We start from the raw sequence: 21,722 nt of genomic DNA, 5'->3' as shown, positions 1-21,722 counted from the left end.
AGGAGGTGAGGGGAGAGAGGGAGAGACTTCTTTGACACCTGAGAGCTGGGCTGCTCCCAGACGCAGGGTCCTGTGGGGCCTCAAGGTTCCTGGTGGGGATCCCTGGGCAGGAGGGAGGGTTTGTCCAGCTAGAGGGCTGCCTGCCTCTACTTCCCAGTTTCACCTGCCCCTTCTTCCCAGTTCTGCCAGAAAAGAATCCCCACCAGGGAAGGGTGCCTTGGTGCAGGTTTTCCCTGGAGTGGCTTCTTCTTGGAGCAGGAGGACTGGGTGCTCAGACGGAAAAGCCTAGGCGCTAAGGCGCAGCCTCCCTAGGAGAGCCAGGGCCTCTTGGGTAACACATTTTTATGGGAACAGGTGGGAATGTCACATATGCCCCAAGGCTGAGGCCCAGGGCTGCCAGGGCTGGAGGAAGGTGTCCGGCAGGTGGGCGATGTGGTGGGGATGGCAGCAGCCAACCCTACAGTGCCCTCTCTTCACTGCTCAGCGTGGTGATTCTCCGCAGGTTTTCTCTGACTTTAATAAACTCTGGGGCGTGGTCCTCTTCCTTTTCTGGTGGTTTTTCCAGCTGGAGGAGAGAGGCAAAGGTGTGAAGTGAGTGGGGCTCAGGCATCCCTACTCTCAGACCCACGAGGAGTTTGGGCCAAGGAGCCTCTTAGTGAGGAAGCAGAACCGACCTAGGGACCAGCTTTGCCAGCAGCCTGGCACCTGGGGGACAGAGCATGAGCTCTTCTTGTGAAGCCTGGTTCAAACTGCTCACCTCATCTGGGCCTCAGGCTCCTCACCTCTAAAGTGAGACTGCCAGCTGACTGGCAGGACAGTTATGAATGAAATCAGAACCAGCATGAGGTACATTGGGCCAATGATGAAGCTGAGGTGCAGAGAGGGAAAGCCACTGGCCCACAGTCACACAGCAGAGTGAATGGTAGAGCAAGACCTCAGGCCAGTGGTGGACTCTTGGTCCAGTGCTCATTCTGCTGACTCTTCCCTTTCACGGCCACACACAGAGCTCCTCCCTGGGCCAGGAAACAACAGCCTTGGAAGGTAGGGCAAGGATGGGTGCCTTCTGCTCACCTCATTCAACCTCTGCTGTCGTCTCAGCAGCTCTTGCTCAAAGGGGCACTGCAGCCTCTTGGCCTCCAGCTCTTCCTTCTTCTTCTTGATGAGCTGGTTCCGCCGGCGGTGCTCCAGGACTCGCTGCAGCTCTGGCTTATTGTCCACACCCAGGCCCCTGCAGTGGGGGAGTTGTTAGGAGAACCTCCCCTCCCTCCGCTCCCATCTCAGGGCTGTACCCTGTGGTGACACCAACCTTCACTATTCTCTTGTGCAATCCTCCTAGTAGCCCTGGAGTTGGAACCATTATTGTCCCATTTTACAGAGACAGGAACTGAGGCTCTAGTATAAGTCACAGCTACAAAGGGGCCAAATGAGGATGTGAATCCAGGCCTGTCTGACTACAGAGACCAGGTTTTATGTTATTTCTGATTATTTTCTTAGGATGAGTTTCTAAAGGTAGAATTGCTGGGTCAAGCTCTTTTACAAAATTGTGAGTGCATACTTCTATCCCTTCTTAGGAAGGTTATCAATACTATACAAGAGTATCTGTCCCCTCATCACCAGCCAATCTGTATTTGAGAAGCTAGTAGATAAGGAATAATACCTGGTTTTCATTTGTTTCTTTGATTATTAGTCACGAGAAACAGCTTTTCATATATTTACCAGCCAGTTGTATTTATTCTTTTGTGAATAAACTGTTAGGTACAGTTTTATACATTTTATACATCCTTTCCTTGTGGATATTAAAGAGATCTAAATGTATTATTTTTTTCTGGATATATAAATTTTTTCATTATAATTTATACTTAAAATATTTCTTTAAGTTTTTATTGGTTGTTGTGGTGTTCTTTTGATATTAAAAGGGATTCTTCTAAAAGGCAATCAGAGAAAATGCTCTTATAATACTAAATTGAAAACAAAACTAAAATAACCTAGGGTACAAAAGGGTCACACATTTGAAAACAGGAATGGAAATCACACCTGGCTATACCAGAATTGGCCAGCAGAGGGAGCCAGGCCACCTTCGTCCTGGTAGGGGTCTGCAGGGAGGTATTCCTCTTCCCGTCTTCACATCCCATAAATTGCCCAGTCCTACTCCTGCCACCTCGTAGATGCCCCTCCAGCCAGTCTCTCTCATTATCTACCTAGGCCATTGCCACAGAAGAGCCAGCCACCTTCCTGGGCCTCTCTGAAACATTTGTACTCTCTCCCATGTGAGCCCCCCTCAGCCCCCAGGAGCCCAGGATGACAGCTAGACCTGCTCTCCACCAGGGGCACCTCCCAGGACTGGAGGAGGGGTGCTTGCTCAGTCCAGGCAGCAAGGCCTCGTCCCCACCTTCTGTGGTTCATGAGCAGCTCCCGGTGCAGCTCCTGGTGATTCCGCGAGGCCTTCACGGGGTTTAGCAGCTTCTTGGGCTTGATGAGTTCTGGGTTCCACTCTCTGTATTCTGGCCGGGCCATTAAGCCCCCGATGTCTGCCCTCTCCCTCTGGATTTCCGAGTACATGGCAGCTGTAGAGATGGGCAGAGGGTCAGAGCTGAGCCTACAATCTTACTCATCCCTGGGGGCAAAGTTGGAGGGCAAGGATTTTCACGTCAGACGGACCTTGGCCACCTGCTGCTGTGTACCATACTGGGAAAGCTACCTGACTGTCCCAGCCCTAGCTTCTTCATCTCTCTTTTTTTTTTTTTTTTTTGAGACGGAGCCTCAAGCTATTCCCCTGGGTAGAGTGCCATGGCATCACAGCTCACAGCAACCTCCAACTCCTAGGCTCAAGCGAGTCTCCTGCCTCAGCCTCCCAAGTAGCTGGGACTACAGGCGCCCGCCACAACGCCCGGCCATTTTTTGGTTGCAGCCATCATTGTTGTTTGGCGGGCCCGGGCTGGGGATTCAAATCCGCCAGCTCAGGTGTATGTGGCTGGCGCCCTAGCCGCTTGAGCCACAGGCGCCGAGCCACCTTCTTCATCTCTAAGATGGAAATAACAATCAAATGTAGGCACAGGGTGGAAGGAGTAGAGATGGTGTTTGTAAAGTGTTTGGAGTATAGAAGTAAAGTGATACTGAGTCACAAAAGATGAGTGGACATAGTGTATACTTTTGGCTTGACTTTGAAAAAATTAATTTTCCCATAATAAAAATAATTGGGTTTAAGTTTCTGTTCTGTGATGACTTTGTACCAAAAAATAAAAGGATATTTTAAAAAAATAACATGAACTTGCTAATTTGGATAAATTCAGTGACAAAAAGAAAATGCCACCCTTTATTGTCTAACTTCCTATCTGTGTTTCCGTGTCCTCTTGTGGAAGGTCCAGCTTTTCCCTTTCTTTGTTTCAAAGAGGAGAATATGCAACCCGGATACTGCTGAGTCTCTCATTACAGAGGGATGGTTGTCATCTTGTGTGCAAATGTCTGGCAACTCAATGGCCTCATTTCTATCACAGCAGTTTGAAAATTCAGGCAGAAGGGCACCCTCCTTTACAGACTGCTTTCTACTATCCCCAAAATATCAAAAATCAAGAGAGAGAAAGATTTTTGAAAATAAAAGTCTCAAGGGGATAGATACTGCCTATTAGCTGTTTATATTAATTACAGTGAAAATGTAGACATGAGCTGCGCCCCCTTCATGAGCTCAGCTTCTCTGAAGTAGACCCCCTACTATGTGCCAGGTGCTGGGGCAGAGTCTGGTCTGGTATGTAGTAGGCACTCGATACATATTTGCTAGTAATTGGGAATAAAACTTTTGAGGTTTTGGTTTTAAGGAACCAGTGCCCTAAGGCTCTTCATGTGGCAACTGAGGGATCTGTCCCTACCTCACACATGAAGCTTCAGTACCCTCTTGAAGACCACCATGTTCCCTTTGCACAGACTCATTTTCTTCTTCACACTGGGAAGGGGATGGAAGTCATTCCCTGCCTCAATGGTTCTTAATGGATTTACAGGAGTTCTCTAGGTGAACTAGATGGGGGAGGGTGATCTGGGGGAAATCTGGAGTGGTCAACTGCATGTTGGGGTCATACAGGGGAAGGGGGGCCCAACATAGTGGCTCACACCTGTAATCCTAGCATTCTGGGAGGCTGAGGCAGGTGGATTGCCTGAGCTCACAGGTTCGAGACCAGCCCGAGCCACAGCGAGACCTTGTCTCTAAAAATAGCCAGGAGTTGTGGTGGGCACCTGTAGTCCCAGCTAGTTGGGAGGCTGAGGCAAGAGAATCACTTGAGCCCAAGAGTTTGAGGTTGCTGTGAGCTATGACGCTATGGCACTCTACCAATGGTGACAAAGTGAGACTTGTCTTATAAAAAAAAAAAAAATTGGCGTCGCCTGTGGCTCAAAGGAGTAGGTTGCCAGCCCCATATGCTGGAGGTGGCGGGTTCAAACCCAGGCCTGGCCAAAAAAAGAGGAAGCAGGCAGTGCGTGTCTTAGCACACCAGCCACACAGGTCTCATTTACAACACGGCTGCTTCTAAAAAAAAAATTAAAAAATAAAAAAAAGAAGAAAGAAAAAAAAGAGAAAAACCTGCAGGACTGTAGAGAAATATATTTAATTAAATTTCAATTAGATTTTCTAAAAAAAAAAAAAGAAAAAAGAAAATGCAGAGGAAGGGTTTTGTGGGGTACAAACAGCAAGGTGGCACAGGATGGCCATGTAGGCATCAAGCTGGCGGGGCTGCACTTTGCCAGAGCAGCACCCTGGACACGCTCAGTATTTCTGTGGTCAGCCATCGCAGGGTGTTGGTTGGAGGGGTAAGTAGGACCACATATGTAGAGGTGCTGTGTAAACTGGAAAGAGTGTTAATTATTGTAAGGTAGTTGAGATGTACTCAGATTAAGTGCCAGGGCAAGAAACATGGCTGCTAATTTTTTTCTTGAATTCCCATTCTCAGAGCCATTTCTAAAATCAGAATTCCAATTAACTTCCTTTCCCCCTCATTTTCTTCATGAGGCTGTTTGCTTTTAGGTTATATCCTTTTAATTTTCTGGTTCTTAAAAAATAAATAGTGGTTGTGGTATTTGGCAGTTACTTTAAAATGACCACTTGACAAAATTAACAGTTGGCTATATCCCCCCTCTCTCTATTTCAGTGTAGATATTTCCCTAGTCCAGGGGATCTGGACACTCCGACTCAGATCAGAGCGTTGGGATCTGCCACCACAACATTTGCTGCCTATTGCTGTTACCAAGGTCCACCAATCCTTTGAGTAAATCTCAGCTACATCTTTCCTTCCCATGTCCTCAGCTGTCATCCTGTCCAGGTCATTGTCACACCACACTTTCAGAACTATCATGGCTCCCTGGCTGCTCACCCTGCCCTTGGTCCCTTTGTGCCCCCAACCTTCCAGAGTTGCACACTTTTTTAATCAGTCACATCATCTTTAAAATAACTCACTATATGTTGCCAAAGTGATAAGGCAGGAAACAGAAATAAGAACTTTAGGAAAGCAAATGGCAGAATTAATATTTGCTTAGATATAGCTATTCACATACACCTGGAATTCCCAAGTGAATCATGAGAAAAGCATTTAAAGAATTCAATAAAGTGGCCAGATATAAAATAAGTACATAAAACCAGGAGCTTGGGCATAGTGGGAATAACAGGAATGGCCATTGAGGTGGTGCATAAAAATAAAACCAATCACACATTCTACGCACGTTTGCGTTCCTATAATCTGCGCTACTGTAGTGGATGCTGGACACAAAGATGAGAACTAAATAAGCAAGGTTCACAGAACTCTGCTAGGGAGGCAGACAGGAGACACAGACACACACCAACAAAAACAAAACAGCTTCCTGAAGGAAACAGGCGCTCCTATAGGGACTAAGGAAGGACCCATCTTTAGTCAGGTGCGGAGTAGGGGGGTGGAGAGAGCCTCTTTGAGGAGGGGACATCAGGAGCTGACCATTGAGAATGAGGAGGGAGGCCGTTAAGGGTGTAGGGAACAGCATGTGTGATTCATGTACCTTGAACAAGCTGGGTCTGTTCAGGGAACACAAAGGCACAGTGTGCCTGGCGTGGCACCGGCTGGGAGAGTGTTTGGAGTGAGGGTGGATGGGTGGGTTCAATCCGGGAAAGAGTATGTCTGATTCCATTCTAAAAAGGTCATTCTCGCTGCTGTGTGGGGAAAATTGTCAGCAGAGTCTGGGAATTTTTTTAATGACTCTAATTTCCTTTACTTCCAATGTACAATCTCTGTCTGTCTCTCTCTCTCCCCCATTAAATTCCAGATGAAAAACCTCTCATTGGCCTGGCTGAGACCCTTTGCCTGTGGGTCACCAGCCAGCTGGTGGGTTGGCTGCCCCAGACTTAGACTCCACCCTGTCAGTCAGATGGAGTCATACAGGATTGCTTTTAGAGCAGTGGTTCTCAACCTTCCTAATACCACGGCCCTTTAATACAGTTCCTGTGGGTTGTGATCCACAGGTTGAGAACCGCTGCTTTAGAGGAAGGACCCTGTTTGGTTTAACCTGTTGTCTCTGCTCAAAATTCCTAATACATTTTGCACAAGAGGCCCTGCATTCTTATTTTGCACTGCAATCTGCAAATTAGGTAGTCAGATCTGCCCCACCCCAGGTCCAATCAGTGGCCAGCCCTGGCATAAAGGTCTGCTTCAAGCTTTTAAAAAATATATATAAATTAAATCATCAGTGAGCTGTGTGGGGTGGTGTTTCCTGGAGGCCAGAGTGGTGTGGCTGGTGAGGCAGGGATGCTGAAGGGGATGGCTTGTTCTTTAGTCCACAGCTGCAGCAGGAGAACACGTCTGAGATCCAGCCATACACTGTGTCCAGCCTTGGGAGGTGACGGCTGCTGGGAGCCTGCAGGGTTTCAAGAACTGCTGGGCCAGTCTTTCTGCCTTTAGATTTAATTAAAAGAGGCCTGTGTGTAGAAGAGCCTCACACAGGCCCTGTCACAAAAGAGGCTGCTCAGCAAAGCATAGGTGATGGGCCAAGGGAATTCAGGCTGTCCCAGGGGTCAGCTGGGCATCCTGAGAGGAGGTCTGGGGTTGTTCCCAAGACTGTTGGGGTGTCCTGAGAGATCCAAGACTAGGCATCGTTGGGGAAGTAACCACGGTGCAGTGAAGGGGTGATGTGGGCATTAAACAAGTCAACTCTGCAAAGAAAAAGGTGAGTGTCCAGAGGAAGAGCGGGCAGGGCAGAGGAATAGGCTGCCGAAGGAAGTTAAGGGGCTCGTTAGTATCATCACTGCCTATCAAAGAAATGCAGAGTGAGGTAGAAGGATGTAGAAGTCAGAGACATTCAGACCTGGATTTGAATATTGGCTCTGTCCTTTCTTAGCCCAAGGCAAGTTTATCTCTCTCTGGAGCTGAAGCCTGGGAAGTGTAGCCTTTGGACCCAATCCCACCTCCTTGGAACACAGCCACGCCCACAGCCGCAGGGTATGGCTGCTTTCCCACTGGGACAGCAGAACCGAGTAGGTGGGACAGCTGCTATTGACTGGCGTTTCCTCCTTTGTAAGATGGGCAATACGGTAGAACTCTTCTTCACAAAGTTTTTGGACAATAAATGAAATGATATTTGCAAAGTCCTTGGCAAATGCCTAGTATAGACAGACTTTAGGTTTTGCTGCTGGCTACCAGACTGCTGCCACAGCAAGTCCCTAACTCTTGAAGGTTGTTAACTCTGTGAATACGCCCCTGGCAGTGCCGGGTGACCACCCTGTCAGCTGCTCTTTACACTTACTATTAATACAGACTAGTCTTAGTCCTGCATCAAGCTTTCTCATTCTCCGGACAAAATGCACTGGTTAAACCAGTGGATCTTTATCCTGGCTATGTATGGGCACCGCCAGGGGATGTTTCAAAAACACCAATGCCTTGAGTCCCACCACAGGGATTCTGATTGAATTGGTTTGGGGGCAACTTGGTCTTGGGGGAAGTTTTAAAATCTCCCCAGGTGATTCCAATAGGCATCCAACTTTGCAAACCATAGGGTTAAAAAGAAAAAAAAAATAACAAGCTTCTCTGTTTTGGCCTGAGTGATCTCTGCTGATTCTGATCGACCTGGTTATTGTGAATAGGTTTGAGTAAGATCACAGTTCTCAGGGGCTGTGTGACCTTGGTCAGGTTTTCAGCTTCTGGGACCCTCCTCTGGAATCATGCTACTGTTAAGACTGGGCAAGAAAAGTGCTGGGCAAGGGGTAGAGGCAGCCAGTAAGTGGAAGCTAAACTGAGTGTCTTGTGTGAATACAGATGGGCGAATCATTCTCACTTTCTATGCAGACTGTGGGACCATCCTCATTTTTCATAGGATGGGGATAATAAGAGTTCAGAGATAACAAGAGCTTTTGAGCCCCTTGTTTGGTTCCTCCCTAGTTCTCCTGATGAGCCAGGAGGTCCCACAGCTTTTCCCTGAATATTCCGTGGGACATCGGCTGGGATCACCAACTACTCCCAGGGTGAGCTCATCAGGCTGTTGATGAGCACAGCGGATGTTAGGGTGGCAGCTTGGAAACCAAACAGCCACAGGATAGCAAGAAGAAAAGGAAGGAAAGTTGCAATGATGGAGTCCCAGGTCCAGTTCATACTGAGAATAGCCTTGGCACTATTATGAAGACTTAACGTCCCCTGTCTCTCCCCTGCCCTGGTGGTCCTGGTTCTGACTTGATGGTGTCAATGATAACAAATGACGTATGATCTAGTAAAGAAGCAGTGGATAGAACAGATGTTTGGGGGTGAAAGATTAGGTTTTAATCATGGTGGCAACCTTTTCCAGCTGTGTTACCTGGGGCACATAGCTTAACCTCTCTGAGCCTCTGTAGGGTAGGGGCAATGACCTACTCATGGGGTTATTTGGAGGGTGAAGTGATATAATGTGCACGATGTGCTTAGCCAGTGCTGAGGCATGACAGAAGGCAAACTGTGGTCCTCCCGTCCTGTAGGGATGCTGTGGTGAGTACCTGACATTTGATCTGGATCTTGCAGTTGGCCTAGGAGGAAGCTAGTGGTACCTCATTTTGAGAAAATTGAGACTCAGAGAGGCCATGCTACGTATGTCTCAAGATATACAGAGAGTAAATGGCAAAGCCAGGACCTCTGGACTCCAAATTCGGTGCTCTTTCTACCTGCTCACTGTCTTCCAGGTGTGAAATGTCTTTTTAATTGATAAAGCAGAGTTACATCCCTTTTCCCTCTCTGGATACTCGAGAAAGCCCAATGAAGAGGCAGCGTGAGCCCACTTTATAGATGAGAATAGAGGCCTGCTAACCTGAAGACTCCTAGGCCACATGAAATACAAACTCCCACTGGGGAGCCCCCTACCGGCAACTTTGGGCTCGAGCTAGAATCCACCAGCCAGCCTGCCTGCAGGCCGAGCCTGTTTGGAAGTGAACAGGCAGCAGCCTCCCCCCTCAGGGAGGTCAGTTTTCCCTCCTCTGCCCCCGTGACCTCACCCTTGTTCCTCATTATCGTTCAAGCTACTGGGTTCAGAACATGCTCAGGACTTCCTTGGTTCAGCATTTAATGGGGCGGCAGAACACAGAAGAGAGAGAGGCTTTCAAAATAATGACTGGCAAAAGAAAAAGAGGCATTCAGGAAAACTGACAAGTGTGGCCACTGGATTTCCTGACCCTTCTCACTTTGTTCCTTCCGATGGGGAAAGTGCCCATTTGTATTTCACTGGCCAGCAATCAAAAAACTGCATATCTGGGAGCCACCTCCCCATCTCCTGGCAGCTTCTGGCTGGGGGGGGGGCCCAGAACTCCCCATCAGAACTGCTTGTCCATTTGCATGCAATGATTCAAGACAAACATTCTGGACACTTTGCCTTGGGTCTGCTGTGACTGCCTACTTTGTTAGAAGAAGGCCTGGGTGGGCAATTGGAGTTTTGAACCAATTCCACAGCAGATAGTTCCAGGCTAGACAACCTTAGCAAGGTTGGTGGCCAGTGTTGTGCAGTTGATCGGGAACAAGTATCAGCACACGACATCTTCCTGCTGGGTCCCCAGTGGCACAATGCCAGCCACTTCACCTGGCAGATGCCTCTGGGGAGAAGATCCCAGAAGGTACCTACCACCCTTAGAGGAGAAGAACCACTCAGGGTCTAAGCCAGTGGTCCCCAACCTTTTTGCCACCAGGGACCTGATTCATGGAGGATAATTTTTCCATGGACCGGTCAAGGGGGGATGGTTTTGGGATGGTTCAAGCTCATTACATTTATTTCTATTATTGCATTGCAATGTATAATGAAATAGTTATACAAGCCACCATAGTGAGTTATGGGGAGCAGCTGTAAGTACAGATGAAGCTTTGGTTGCTTGCCCACCACTCACCTCCTGCAATGTGACACAGTTCCTAACAGGTCATGGCCCGGTACCATTCCACAGCCCAGGGGTTGGGACCACAGATATAAGCTACCCATAAACACAGGTGCTCAGGCTGCCTTGTACCCAGAAACCATCCAGGTTTGGTAGCAATTTCAAAAAGTGATACCCCTATAGCCCTCGATTTTGGCCCCAATCCTGGACTTGCCTTGCACTGTAAAGTGCTAAAGCCAAATTCACCAGAAAGGCAGACAGTTAACATAGTAACCTGCACCTGCTATGTGCCACGTACAGTGCTAGCACTTCACAGCCATGGCTCTTGAAATTCTTGCAATAGTCTGAGGAGGTGGCTATTACCTACTTTGTACAGCTGAGAAACTGAGGCTCTGAGAGGTCATCCGATTTCCCCAGATTGCACAGCCAGTGAATGAAGGAGCTGGAGTCTGAGCTGAGCTCTGACACCAAAGCCTGTGTTCCTTCAGTTGTGCCACCCTGAAGCAATCTGGCCTCTTGTCCTCAGTTATTAAGAGAATTAAAGCTCCAAACTGTGTGATAATTGACTTAGGTGAGGCCATACCATGCATTAATTCAGATTCATCTGAGGATTTAGAAGAAAAAGATCTACTTTTTTCTCAAACCCAGGCTGCCAGGAGGTACCCTCTGCACCATCTCACAGGGGTGGGATGCAGCCCAGGGGTGCCCTGCTACCCTGACAGTCCACCCCAGTGCATGAAGGCTGCCTTCCTCCCCTCCTGCCTCTCCCTAAACCTGTTCTCTGCCTAAAGCACCCAGTTTAACAGCAGGTGGAACAGAATAGAAATGGTCTTACTTCTTGGGCTGAGTCCCTGGGATGGGAAGTCAGGAGCAGAGTAGCTGTGTTCCTCACTCCACCGGGAAGTCGTGGACTAGGAAAAAGGGCTGCCTTCAAAGGGCGGTCCTTAAACCCCTGGGGATGGGAGGCAGCTGAAATGTGCCAACAAGTGAGACAGCCTTTGCATTCCTGTTTATTCTGGTATCAATAAAAAGGAACTGTTACTATAGTAACAGATATTTCACTTGGTACACGGCCACTTCCATGATGCAGAACGCCATGTCCAAGCCACATGCTTGAGAGGCACAAATAAATACTTATTTTGTCAGACTGATGAGGAATAGGAAACACGCCACGCTTTGTTCTGAACAAGGTGGCTCATGGAAAGGAATTTCCCTTTTGAAGGGAGGGTCAGGCAAGACTGGGTTCCAGCCCTTTCCTGATGTAAGGGGAAGCCACGCTTCTTGCTGCAGTGACTAATTCATCAGGAAAATGGCTCTTGGAGAGTACGGAGTGGGGTGTAAAGGGAGGGGGGAACTACTTAGCATCTGGTCAGCTCCTGGTCACCCACCAACGGGTCAAAAACACACACACTGTTTACCTGATACCCTGAACTTCATCCGAACTTCCCAGAGGAGTCAACAGGACGTGGCACAGGAAGATAGGGAGAGTGGACACTGATGTGTCTGGGCTCAAGCAGGCTCCTGTGTCGGCCCTGGCTCTGACACCAGCCCCTTGGCAGCCACCCAACATCTCTGAGCCCTGGTTTCTGTGTGTGTCTAATGTGGAGCATACAAAGGTGCCTGGGAGGTGACATGGATGATCTGACATTAGGGATGCATATAGTTAGTGCTCGGCAAATACAACCTTTCCTGGGGAGAGACCTGGACTCTAGGTGACAGAGAGAAGGGCCTCAGAGTTTAGCACTGTGCCTGGCAGAATCTGTGTCCCATAAATAGTGGCTCAATGAATAAATATGTGAATATAAAAATAAAGAATGTGGGTAGATTCCTAAGGCCAACCTGAATGCCTGTAGGTAATACAGTCATTCTCCTAATTTCAGAATCAGCTTTCATTTGAAAATCTGGACATGTTTTCTAGCTGTTAGCATTATCCTAGTCCTCAGATTAGGAAGCTGGGGTCTCTAGTGGGCCTTCACCCCAACTTTTCTTTCTTACAGAGTCTTGGCTGGCTGTAGGGCAATGAGGCCCAGGACATGCATCAAATGTGAATGGAGGTGTGAAGAATGCACCCATCTGTCCTCCTTGGCTTATATTATTTACTCATTTAACAAACTATCATCATTATTATTATTATCTTTCAAGACAGAGTTTCACTGTGTTGCCTCAGGCTAGAGTGCTGTGTTGTCAGTCTATCTCACAGCAACCTCACATTCCTGGGCTCAGCCATCTTCCTGCCTCAGCCTCTTGAGTAGCTAGGAGTCCCAGGGCCCACCAGAATGCCCAGCCAATTTTTCTATTTTTAGTAGGAACTGTGTCTCACTCTTGCTCAAGCTGGTCTTTAACTCCCGAGCTCAAGCAATCCACCCACCTCGGCTTACCAGAGTGCTAGGATTACAGGTGTGAGCCACTGTGCCCAGTCAACAAACATTTATTGAGTACCTACTGTATTCCTGGCACTGCTCCAAGTGAATGACACATTGTCCCTGTCCTCAGGGAACTTACATCTAAGGAGGGACTCAGTGCATATGGAAATACACAGAAAAGCTCAGCCAGTGAGGAATGCTAAGGTGGAAGGAAGAGTGGGTGAGGTGAAAGGAGTGATTGGGCGTGTAGGAAGGGCAGATACTGAGAGGATGATAGTTTAGGGAAGTGCAATCACAAGGGGCCCGCTGTGTGAAGACTGTACTCGTGTGCAGAATGTCCAGGGATTGGGAACAGCCAGTGGAAAGGCTCAGGGTGGGCGTGAGCTTGCTGTGGACAGATGCAGGCCAGCATGGAAGTAGTTCTGTGTGTGAGGGAGGTGAGCCTGGAGCTGGGAGGGAGTAGGGAGGGAGCAGGCCAGTCACATCCAGGAGGCTTGACTAAGCCATCTATTCTGGAGCCACTTGAACTCAGAGGGTCCTAAATTTTTATAAAACAATTTTCTGGAAATGATGTGTGGTCCTTTATGGTTCTTCTTTCAATATTTTGCTTCTTTTGAGGTCCTTTGAATGGCAACCAATCCCTCCTCCAGCTTCCCACCCTGCTGTGTCTACCTGAATGTCACTAAACTCTCACAGTAGAAGAGGACAATCACATTCTTGTCAAGCCACTCTTTGCTGCCCCAGTTCCTTCCCATATGTCATACTGCTCTGGAAAGGAGTATTTTCAACATTTTTCAGGGTCTATAGTAGCTTATCTGAATCAGTCCCAATGCCTTATGATAGCCAGGGGAATAAGGTCTGGGGCAGGGAGACTTCCTCTTACTCCCAGAATAGACAGCACCCTAGCGTCAAGTGCACCCCAGAGGAACGTGTAGGTGAGAGCCAAAGAGAGCTAGGCAGGAGACTTCCAACATTGGGTGCCATTTTCCCTGGGCAGTTGGGATTCTACTCACTAAAACTCTTCTCACAATCCAACTCGTGTACAAACCCAGTAGACCTCCAGCCTGAGGGTAGGGACCTCACCTCATCCTCCTTAGAGGACTAAGTACTGTCCCAGTACCAAAATGCCCAATAACTATTGTTGACCTGAAGACACCATATACATTGATGTTCCTGAACTTGTTACAGCACCATCTTGCTGTGTGTCTGTGTGTACACATAACTGTATGTGAGATCAATGGGCATAAACCACCATACGCAGCCACCCTCCATTAGAGAGTATACTACACTCCATCGTGGATGCCACCAATAAACATGTCTATTTATTGACCTGAAAAAGATGTTCTCTACATATTTAATAAAAAGTGAACTGTAGGCTGGCCATGGTGGCTCATGCCTATAAGCCTAGCACTCTAGGAGGCTGAGGCAGGAGAGTTACTAGAGCTCAGGAATTTAAGACTAGCCTGAGAAAGAGCAAGCCCCATCTCTACTAAAAAAAAAAAAAATAGAAAAACTAGCCAGGGGTTGTGGTGAACACTTGTAGTCTCAGGTACTTGGGAGGCTGAGGCAAGAGGATTGCTTGAGCCCAAGAGTTTGAGGTTACTGTGAGCTAGGATGCCACAGCACTCTACCCAGGGCAACAGAGTGAGACTTTGTTCCAAAAAATGCAAAATCAGATGCACTTATGCAGTATCTTTTTTCTTCCAAGATAAAAAAGTTAGTATGTACACAGAGACTCAGTTGATCATTTGGAGGCATATACACTAATCTGTTAGCAGAGGTCAGTTCTAGATCAATGTATCTCAAATGATCTCACTAGACATCATTTGAAATGAGTGTTAAAATGGAATTGCTGGTACATGCTTGTGGATTGCTCTATCAGAATCTCTGAGCGGCCTAGAAATCTTGACTTTTAACATACTCCCCCAGAATTCATTTATATTAGAGAATTAGAGGACCACTGTTCTATGGTGTAAAATTAAAGGTTCTTCTCCTTTGTTGCTCTATTTATGTAATGACTGTAACTTAGAAAAAACCTCAAGCATATATTGCTTTTGTGATCAGAAGAAAGCTCTAAAGATTAAAAATTGAGAAAGAGCAAACCTTTTCCAAGCAACTATAGCTAGTTATGAAGCATATCTGCTTCCGATATGTCCGTTGTGAATATGGGAAAATAGAGGGCTCCTGTGGAACTGAGGCTTTCAGGAATTTGTTTTGGGTAATGGCAGATTCAAGACCCAGCTGCTGCCTCCTGCTTCCTTCTGTGTGGTTTTCCATTGAGGTTTTCCCACTTTCCAAAAGGAGGGACTCTGAAATACTGGGAGCTTGGGGTTCAGGGTTCTTGCTTAGCCCCTCAGTGGGCTGGAGCGCTCCAGAGTGCTCCCAGAGACTGAGCACAGCTCTCCCACACTCTTGTCCCTTTAAGGTCTGATTTGTTGGGAACTAGAGGAGCCAAAAGGAAGAAAGGAAAGCAGTGAAGTCCAGGGGAGGCAGCTCTGAGCAGGAGCCAGGGAACTTTCTAGCATCTGTACTACACTGGGCTGCAGTGTGCAGAAAATAAACCTCCAAAATTGGCCTTCTTAGCATTTTTGCCCCCTTTCTCCAAAGCCAGTGGGTGCCTGGAGCAGCATATCTGGGCCCACAAACATTAGAGAAGAAGTTTCCATGGCAACTCAAAACTTCCTCAGCCCTGTATTCAGTCTAAATCTCCAAGACCCCTTTTCACCGCCTCAATGAGGTTTCTGAGAAGCCACCCACAAAACAGACCCAGGATCAAACCGTGCCCCCCAAACATGCTCTGCTGAAAGGACTCAAGGGAGAAGAAGCTGTACTGGCAGGAAAAGCTTGTCATGGGGTCTGTGGAGCGATTATAAAAGGAATGAGAGTCTCCTTTACAACAAGTTTGAACTGGGAAGAATTTCCCCAGTGGAGGGATTTCAAGCTGAAAACAGGAAAGTGTGAGGGGGTGGGGGAAGAACTGAGAGTCTTGTTTCAGAGAGCTGGCTCTCCCCCCAGCTGCAGTTAGACACGGTTAATTTGGTCTCATAGCTGCAGAAGAAGCCTGGGGTGCCCCCTAGCCCTAGCACATTTTAATTTCCTTGTAGCCAGACAAGGGAGGCAGTGGATCTAGGGATGGGAGTGGATATGAGTGTGTGTGTGTGTGTGTTTTAAACCTGGGCAAACCAAAGCTTGTCAAGTCAAGCAAACTTCCATGATTCCTGTTTGCTAGAGGTAGCAAACAAAAATGACACACATCCAGTTAAATGTGAATTTCAGATAATGATTTTTTGTACTATAACTATATTCTATACAATATTTGGAACCTACTTACACTAAAATTCTTTTTACCATTCATCTGAAATTCAGATTTACCTGAGTGCCCTGTATTTTGTCTGGCAAACCCTACCTGGCAGAGGCAGATCTGGAAGCTCTGGTTGCACTTCTCTCCCCAGAGGAGAAATACAGTTGCTGCTGCCCACAGGCATCTGCAGAGGTTCCCTTTTGTCCACACTGCAGAGAGGTGGTTTCCTCTTCCTCAGGGAGCCCCAGGTGGGTGAGAGCTAACGGGCCTCAGGTGGACTTTCACTACAGATTCCCAGGCATGGCTGAGCCTGAGTTACCCCACAGAGGTGGCCTTTCCAGCCCAGTCATTAAGAGCAACCCCAATCCTGATCCTAGCTGCACTGCCAGACAAGTAGGTGATCCTCCACTCCTTGTTTTCTCATCTCTAAAATGGGGCAGGTGTTCTTTTGAGGAACAAAGGAGATAGCGTATGGAAAGTGGTTTACCAAGTGCCTGCCACAGAGTCAGGGCTCCATAAGTGGAGGTTATTATTTTGATAATTTCAGAGCATAAAATATTTACATCCAAATGAAAAAGGTAGCATTAAAAACTAGAGTCAGGACAATCTCAATAGTGTAAAACACATACACAAACTATAGTCGCAACCACTGGAAGGAGACACTTCCCAACATCACCAGCAGCTGCCTGTGAGTTGTGGGATTATGACTTAAGTTTCCCTCTTCATTTTCAATGTCTGAAAATATCTATGGCAAGGCCAGGCACGGTGGCTCATGCTTGTAATCCTAGCGCTCTGGGAGGCTGAGGCAAGAGGATCCCTTGAGCTGAAGTTTGAGACCAGCCTGAGGAAGAGTGAAACCTTGTTTCTACTAAAAATAGAAAAATGAACTAGGCATTGTGACAGGTTCCTGTAGGGCACCTGTAGTTCCAGCTACTTGGGAGTCTGAGGCAGGAAGATGGCTTGAGCCCAGGCACTGAGGTTGCTGTGAGCTGGGCTGACACCAGGGCGCTCTAGCCTGGGTAACAGAGTGAGACTATGTCTCAAAAAACAAAACAAAACAAACCTATGGTGAACATGTATCACTTTAATATTAATACATTATTTTGAAATAGCTTGGGATGAACATTTTTCTAAAAGTGTTATAATACTTGGTGCATGACGTGAGGTTGCTGTAAATAAAAATGGCTGTCTTGGAAATGACTCCAGACTCTCCTCTGCGGGGCTTCTGAAAGGGAGTAGCAGACGCACCTTCACCAAACGTCCAAGTTGGCCTCCTCCTCCCATTCTCACTTCTTACTTCTTGTGTGAAAGCCACCAGAGGAGTCCTTCCAGAAGCAACATGTCCTGGTTCCAATCTCAGCTCCACCCCTCCTTGCCTAGCTGTGTGACTTTAGACCTTGGGCAAGTCATGTGACTTTCTGTTTCCTCATTCTTCCCAGACAGGTTAACTTTACTTACCACTCTGAGAGGAGGGAGGTATTTGTTTTATCAATACATCCTATGCCTTGCATAAAGCCGAGGGCATAAGAGGTCACTAAATATTGGTGAATGAATAAATGAAGGAATGGAGTAGAGATGACAGGTATACAGCATTTGACCAAGAGAGGGCAATAATGAATATCTACCAATCATTTGCCATTATTATCATCACTATTCTCAAGGATGGATCTAAGTTTGAATGTGTTTTCTGTCTCTTTGTGGGGGTAGAAAATGTTTCTTAGCAGCCAGTGAGCAAGCTGCTCAGGGCTCTCTGAGCCTCAGCCTCCTCTTCTATCAAATGGAGATGGTAATCAATCAATGTCCTTGTAGGGTTGTGAGGAGTGAAGGAGCCACCACACAGTGCCCAGCACACAGCTAAACGCTTCCTCAGTAAAGCGCTCCCTCCCCTCCAGAGAGGCCTCTACTCCCTTCCCAGTTTGTAGCTGAGTGTGGTACAGTTATGAGGGCAAAGCATGTGGTACCCCGATGACTCTGACATGTTTGCTATTCCGGATAGGTTGAAATCTAGGAGTGTGAGGTTCACAGCTGCAGCGCCGGGATAAGGGGAACAGTCTCCACCTTGGGAGAAGATAAGAACTGGGTGGGGTCACTCAGGCCGAGTGTTTGGATTTGAAATCAGACCCGTATGATTACATCCTTTCCCTCTGTCTGCCCGCCTCTGCCAGAACTTCAGAGCCGTCTGATTACAGGGCTCCTTTCCCGTCTAAATTAGAAAGACACCCAGTTCCCGCGGGGACCGGTGGGGCACTGCAGACCCGCAGCCGGTTCAACTCGCGCTCTTGGCTCCAGGGGTCTGCGGGCAGGAGTACCGGTGGGGCGGGCTCTTTGCCGGAGGAAAGGGATGGCTGACCTGTGAGCCCAAGTGCCTTGGCATATTGTAATCACGAGCCCCCCGCTGGCAAGGACCGGCACCAGGCCGATCATCACCTCTAAACACCTCTCCCCGCACAGAGCACAGAGCACGCAAGGAAAGGCGCGGAAGGCTTGCGGTGGGCCTTCGTTTTCTTCTTCCTGCCTGCCCGTTTCCAAAATATTTGGAAACTGATCATATACTACGTTTTCTTTATTTCCCTAAAAACCCCTCTTATCGTCCCGAGTAGAAAGGTAATAGGTGCTCACCGCAAGCAAGCAAACCAAAAGACTTCGAAAATAAACACACCTGTCATCCAACCCCCATCCTCAAAGAATAAAACCACAGTGTTTCCTTCCAAATCGCTGCACGCAATACACAGAAAAACGGTTCCTCCCCGTACCTGTAACTTGCTCCCCTTCCTGTGTAACGCCCCACTGGATGCCAGAAGTCCTTCGCCGGCCGGCTACCCGGCTGCGCCTCTTTCCGCCCCATGGCTGGCTGCTACTGGGTGGTGCGGACCCGCTCTCCCGGCCCAAACCTCACGCCCCTCCGGACGCGCGCTGTGAGTTTCTGCAGAGGGGAACCTCGCAGGACTTTTGAAGTTAAGAAAGTGTGTGTGCGCTCATGTGTTAAGAAGAAGACAATATATGTAAGAACAAATCCCCAAAAGGATGAATGTAGGAAGAAAAAAGGAAAGAGGGAAGGAAAAAAGGAACGAAAGAAGAAAAGGGGGAAAAATAACTTTAAAGGATGGTGGAGGGATAGGAAAGCAGAGCTACACAGGACGGAGGCGCCCAGAGGCCGGGCCAGCCAAGGGCTGGCTCTGTGCACCCAGCGCCCTTCTGGTGTCTCCCTGTGGCGAGGGTGGGAGCGGAGGGCACTGCCCCACTTACCCGACCTGAGCAGCACGGCCCGGTACAGCCCGGTGGCCTCGGCGGGTCCCCGCGCCCACTCGCCCAGCCTCTGCGCCATGCGCCCGAGCGCCCGACTGCGGAGTCGGCACTGCGGGACCCGAGCGCACGGCGGGGGCGGAGGCCCAGCCTGAGCGCCTCGGCCACTGTGACGTTGACCTGCTGCCCAAACCCCGCCGCGGCTCAGGTTACCGCGCGACGGGAGGGGCGGGCAGGAGACGCCGCCGGGAGAAGGGGGGGCCGGGGTGAGGCCGGTAGGTATCTGCGCCCAGATAGTGGGCAGGGAGAGAGTGAGAATTTGGCGGGAGGACTCCCAAACCCGGGGTTTCAGCGCCAAGGTGAGAAGAGCCGAGTGCTGACTTCCAGCCTCTGGCTCCCGCCCACTCTTCTCTATTCTTTGGCCCTTGGCCTCGTTGAATACGACCAGAAGTGGGGTTCTGAAGTGCCATACCTGGGATCAGTTCCCAGTGCCACCAATAGCTGTGTGACCTCACAACTTAGTTACTTGACCTTGAAGAAACTGTTTCCTCATCTGTAAAACGGGGATAACCAGAGTGCTTCTCTCTCAGGATTGTGAGGTTAACCAGACACACACGCATACACACACACACACACACAAATAGTGGGATGTATATATATATATATATACACACACCTTAGAACAGTGGCTGGCATAGAGCAAACACTACTAGCATACTAGCACTTTATCAAAAATTATCCCAAGCATCTTGGGGTGGGTGGCACTGAGAAGGAGGGGACTTTGCGGGGGGGGGGGGAGAAGGTTGAGAGTCAAGGTCTGTGGGACTGCACAAGATTGATTTCCTAGGCTTTGATGACTGCCTTTAACAGTTGGAGACAGGAAGACCAATCAAAAAGAGTCTAAAAGTGAGAGGGGCAAAGTCAGATGGGTGGGTTGAAAGATGTTAGCTCTGATTATCTATTCTGCGTCTGGTGCTGTGCTAAGATTTGTTTAAAAAAAACACTAATGTTTATTGTGTGCTTCTTGTTTAATCTTCATGACCTTATGAAGTGAGTCTATTAGCAGTCTCACTTCACAGGTGAGAGAAAACCGAGGTTCAGAGAGGTTAAGCAACTTCTCTGAAGTCACACAGGGTGGAGCCAGGAAACGAGCTCAGATGGTCTGACTTTCAGACATAGGCCATTCTGCGCCTCTGTATCTTTAACTATTTTATCTCATTTACTCTTAGCATTAGTCCTGAAGGGTAGGTATCACTATCACCTCCAGTTTAGAGGTGAGGTAATTGAGACTTAAGGAAGTAAGGTGGCTTGCCCATGCTTGCAGTCAAGATCCAACCCAGTTCTCAGCCCACAAAACTTGCGCCCCTGAAATCTAGAGATCTCTGGAGCTGTCCAGGGTACTGGATAGTCTTCGTTCAAGGCTGTGCCTGGGTGGGCCAGGGAATGGAGCTGACTGTTAGGGGTCTCAGCCACACAGCACCACCTCCCTCTGCCTCTGTGTCATCTCCAGCCTTGGTGCCTCCTAAGCCAATTTCTAGCCAAGCCCTCTTTGGATGGTCCTTGGCCACTTTCCAGGCCCGTTTTGCTCTGAATCAGAGATCCTTGCACTTCTTTGTCCCTCTGACACCACCCAGTGTCCTGAGGATCAACCTGACACACCTTAGACACCACCCAGGGTCTCAAGGGGACACTTGCTCTTCAGGGGGCTCACTGATTGGTCATATTGATCAAGTCTCTTGTCAACAACCAGCCATCAGGAGTGCCAGGCATGATGCCAGACCTTTGCCGTTCTGAAACTATATCCAATTTACAGTTCATCTCACTTAATCCACTCAATAGCTCTTTGATCAAGCTATGGTTATGTCCCTTTTAGAGATGAGGAAAATAAGGCTCAAGTGACTTGACCAAGATCACATAACTATTTAGTAGTGGAGCTGGAATTTGAACCCAATGGAGCCAAAACTTTTGCTGCAAGAGGAAAACCAAATCAGCTATTGAGCAAAGGGGTGGCTAAGGGACGGGCTTTTGTGGAGCATGTGGAAAGAATTAACTCCAGTTGCACCGGAAGAATTCTAGGTGGGTCTGACTTACCTGAGTCATTTAGTTTCTGCTTCTCATTTTCACTATGAAATCTGGCCTGTGGAGAGTATTCTTTCTGTAAACAGAAAGAAAGTAGGTGGAGGTGAGGATCCCTTGTTTCTTGGCAGAGGGGGGGATGATGAGAAATTCATAATGTCCCTACATCTTTTGGCCACAGAAAGATCTGGCTGGGATCAAAGTCCCCTCCAGAGGAAAAAAATTGCTATAGTTCTCGGGATGTGTGTGTGGTGTGTGTGGCATTTATAAGACTCATGTTCTTTTTTTTTTTTTTTTTTAAATAGACTTTAGTTTTTAGAACAGTTTTAAATTTAGAGAAGAATTAGGAAGGTAGTACAGCATTCCCTTCTACTGTACACCCAGTTTCCTATTATTAACACCTTACATGTATGAGGCTGTA

General features: G+C 48.1%; 1 protein-coding gene across 1 annotated transcript; it reads right to left on the bottom strand.

The window, feature by feature from the left end:
- Positions 1–457: 457 nt before the first annotated feature.
- FAM107A (family with sequence similarity 107 member A) lies at positions 458–19,307 on the bottom strand. Its single transcript, XM_003785532.1, has 4 exons — positions 19,229–19,307; positions 2,390–2,564; positions 1,072–1,228; positions 458–565 (listed from the first exon to the last, which is right to left on the bottom strand). The coding sequence occupies exons 1-4, from the start codon at positions 19,305–19,307 to the stop codon at positions 458–460; spliced, it is 519 nt and encodes a 172-aa protein (XP_003785580.1).
- Between the last annotated feature and the right edge of the window lie 2,415 nt (positions 19,308–21,722).

This window comes from Otolemur garnettii, unplaced genomic scaffold (assembly GCF_000181295.1).
Source record: "Otolemur garnettii isolate 467f Iridium unplaced genomic scaffold, OtoGar3 scaffold00015, whole genome shotgun sequence".
NCBI classification, from domain to species: Eukaryota; Metazoa; Chordata; class Mammalia; order Primates; family Galagidae; genus Otolemur; species Otolemur garnettii.
This window is presented reverse-complemented; position numbering and strand designations above follow the sequence as displayed.

Coding starts and splice junctions, on each gene's coding strand:
- FAM107A (XM_003785532.1), bottom strand. CDS start 19,307: ATGGCGCAGAGGCTGGGCGAGTGGGCGCGGGGACCCGCCGAGGCCACC. Junction 2,565..19,228: donor GGCCGTGCTGCTCAGGTCGG/GTAAGTGGGGCA, acceptor CCATCTCTACAG/CTGCCATGTACTCGGAAATC. Junction 1,229..2,389: donor CTGCTCATGAACCACAGAAG/GTGGGGACGAGG, acceptor CCCCCACTGCAG/GGGCCTGGGTGTGGACAATA.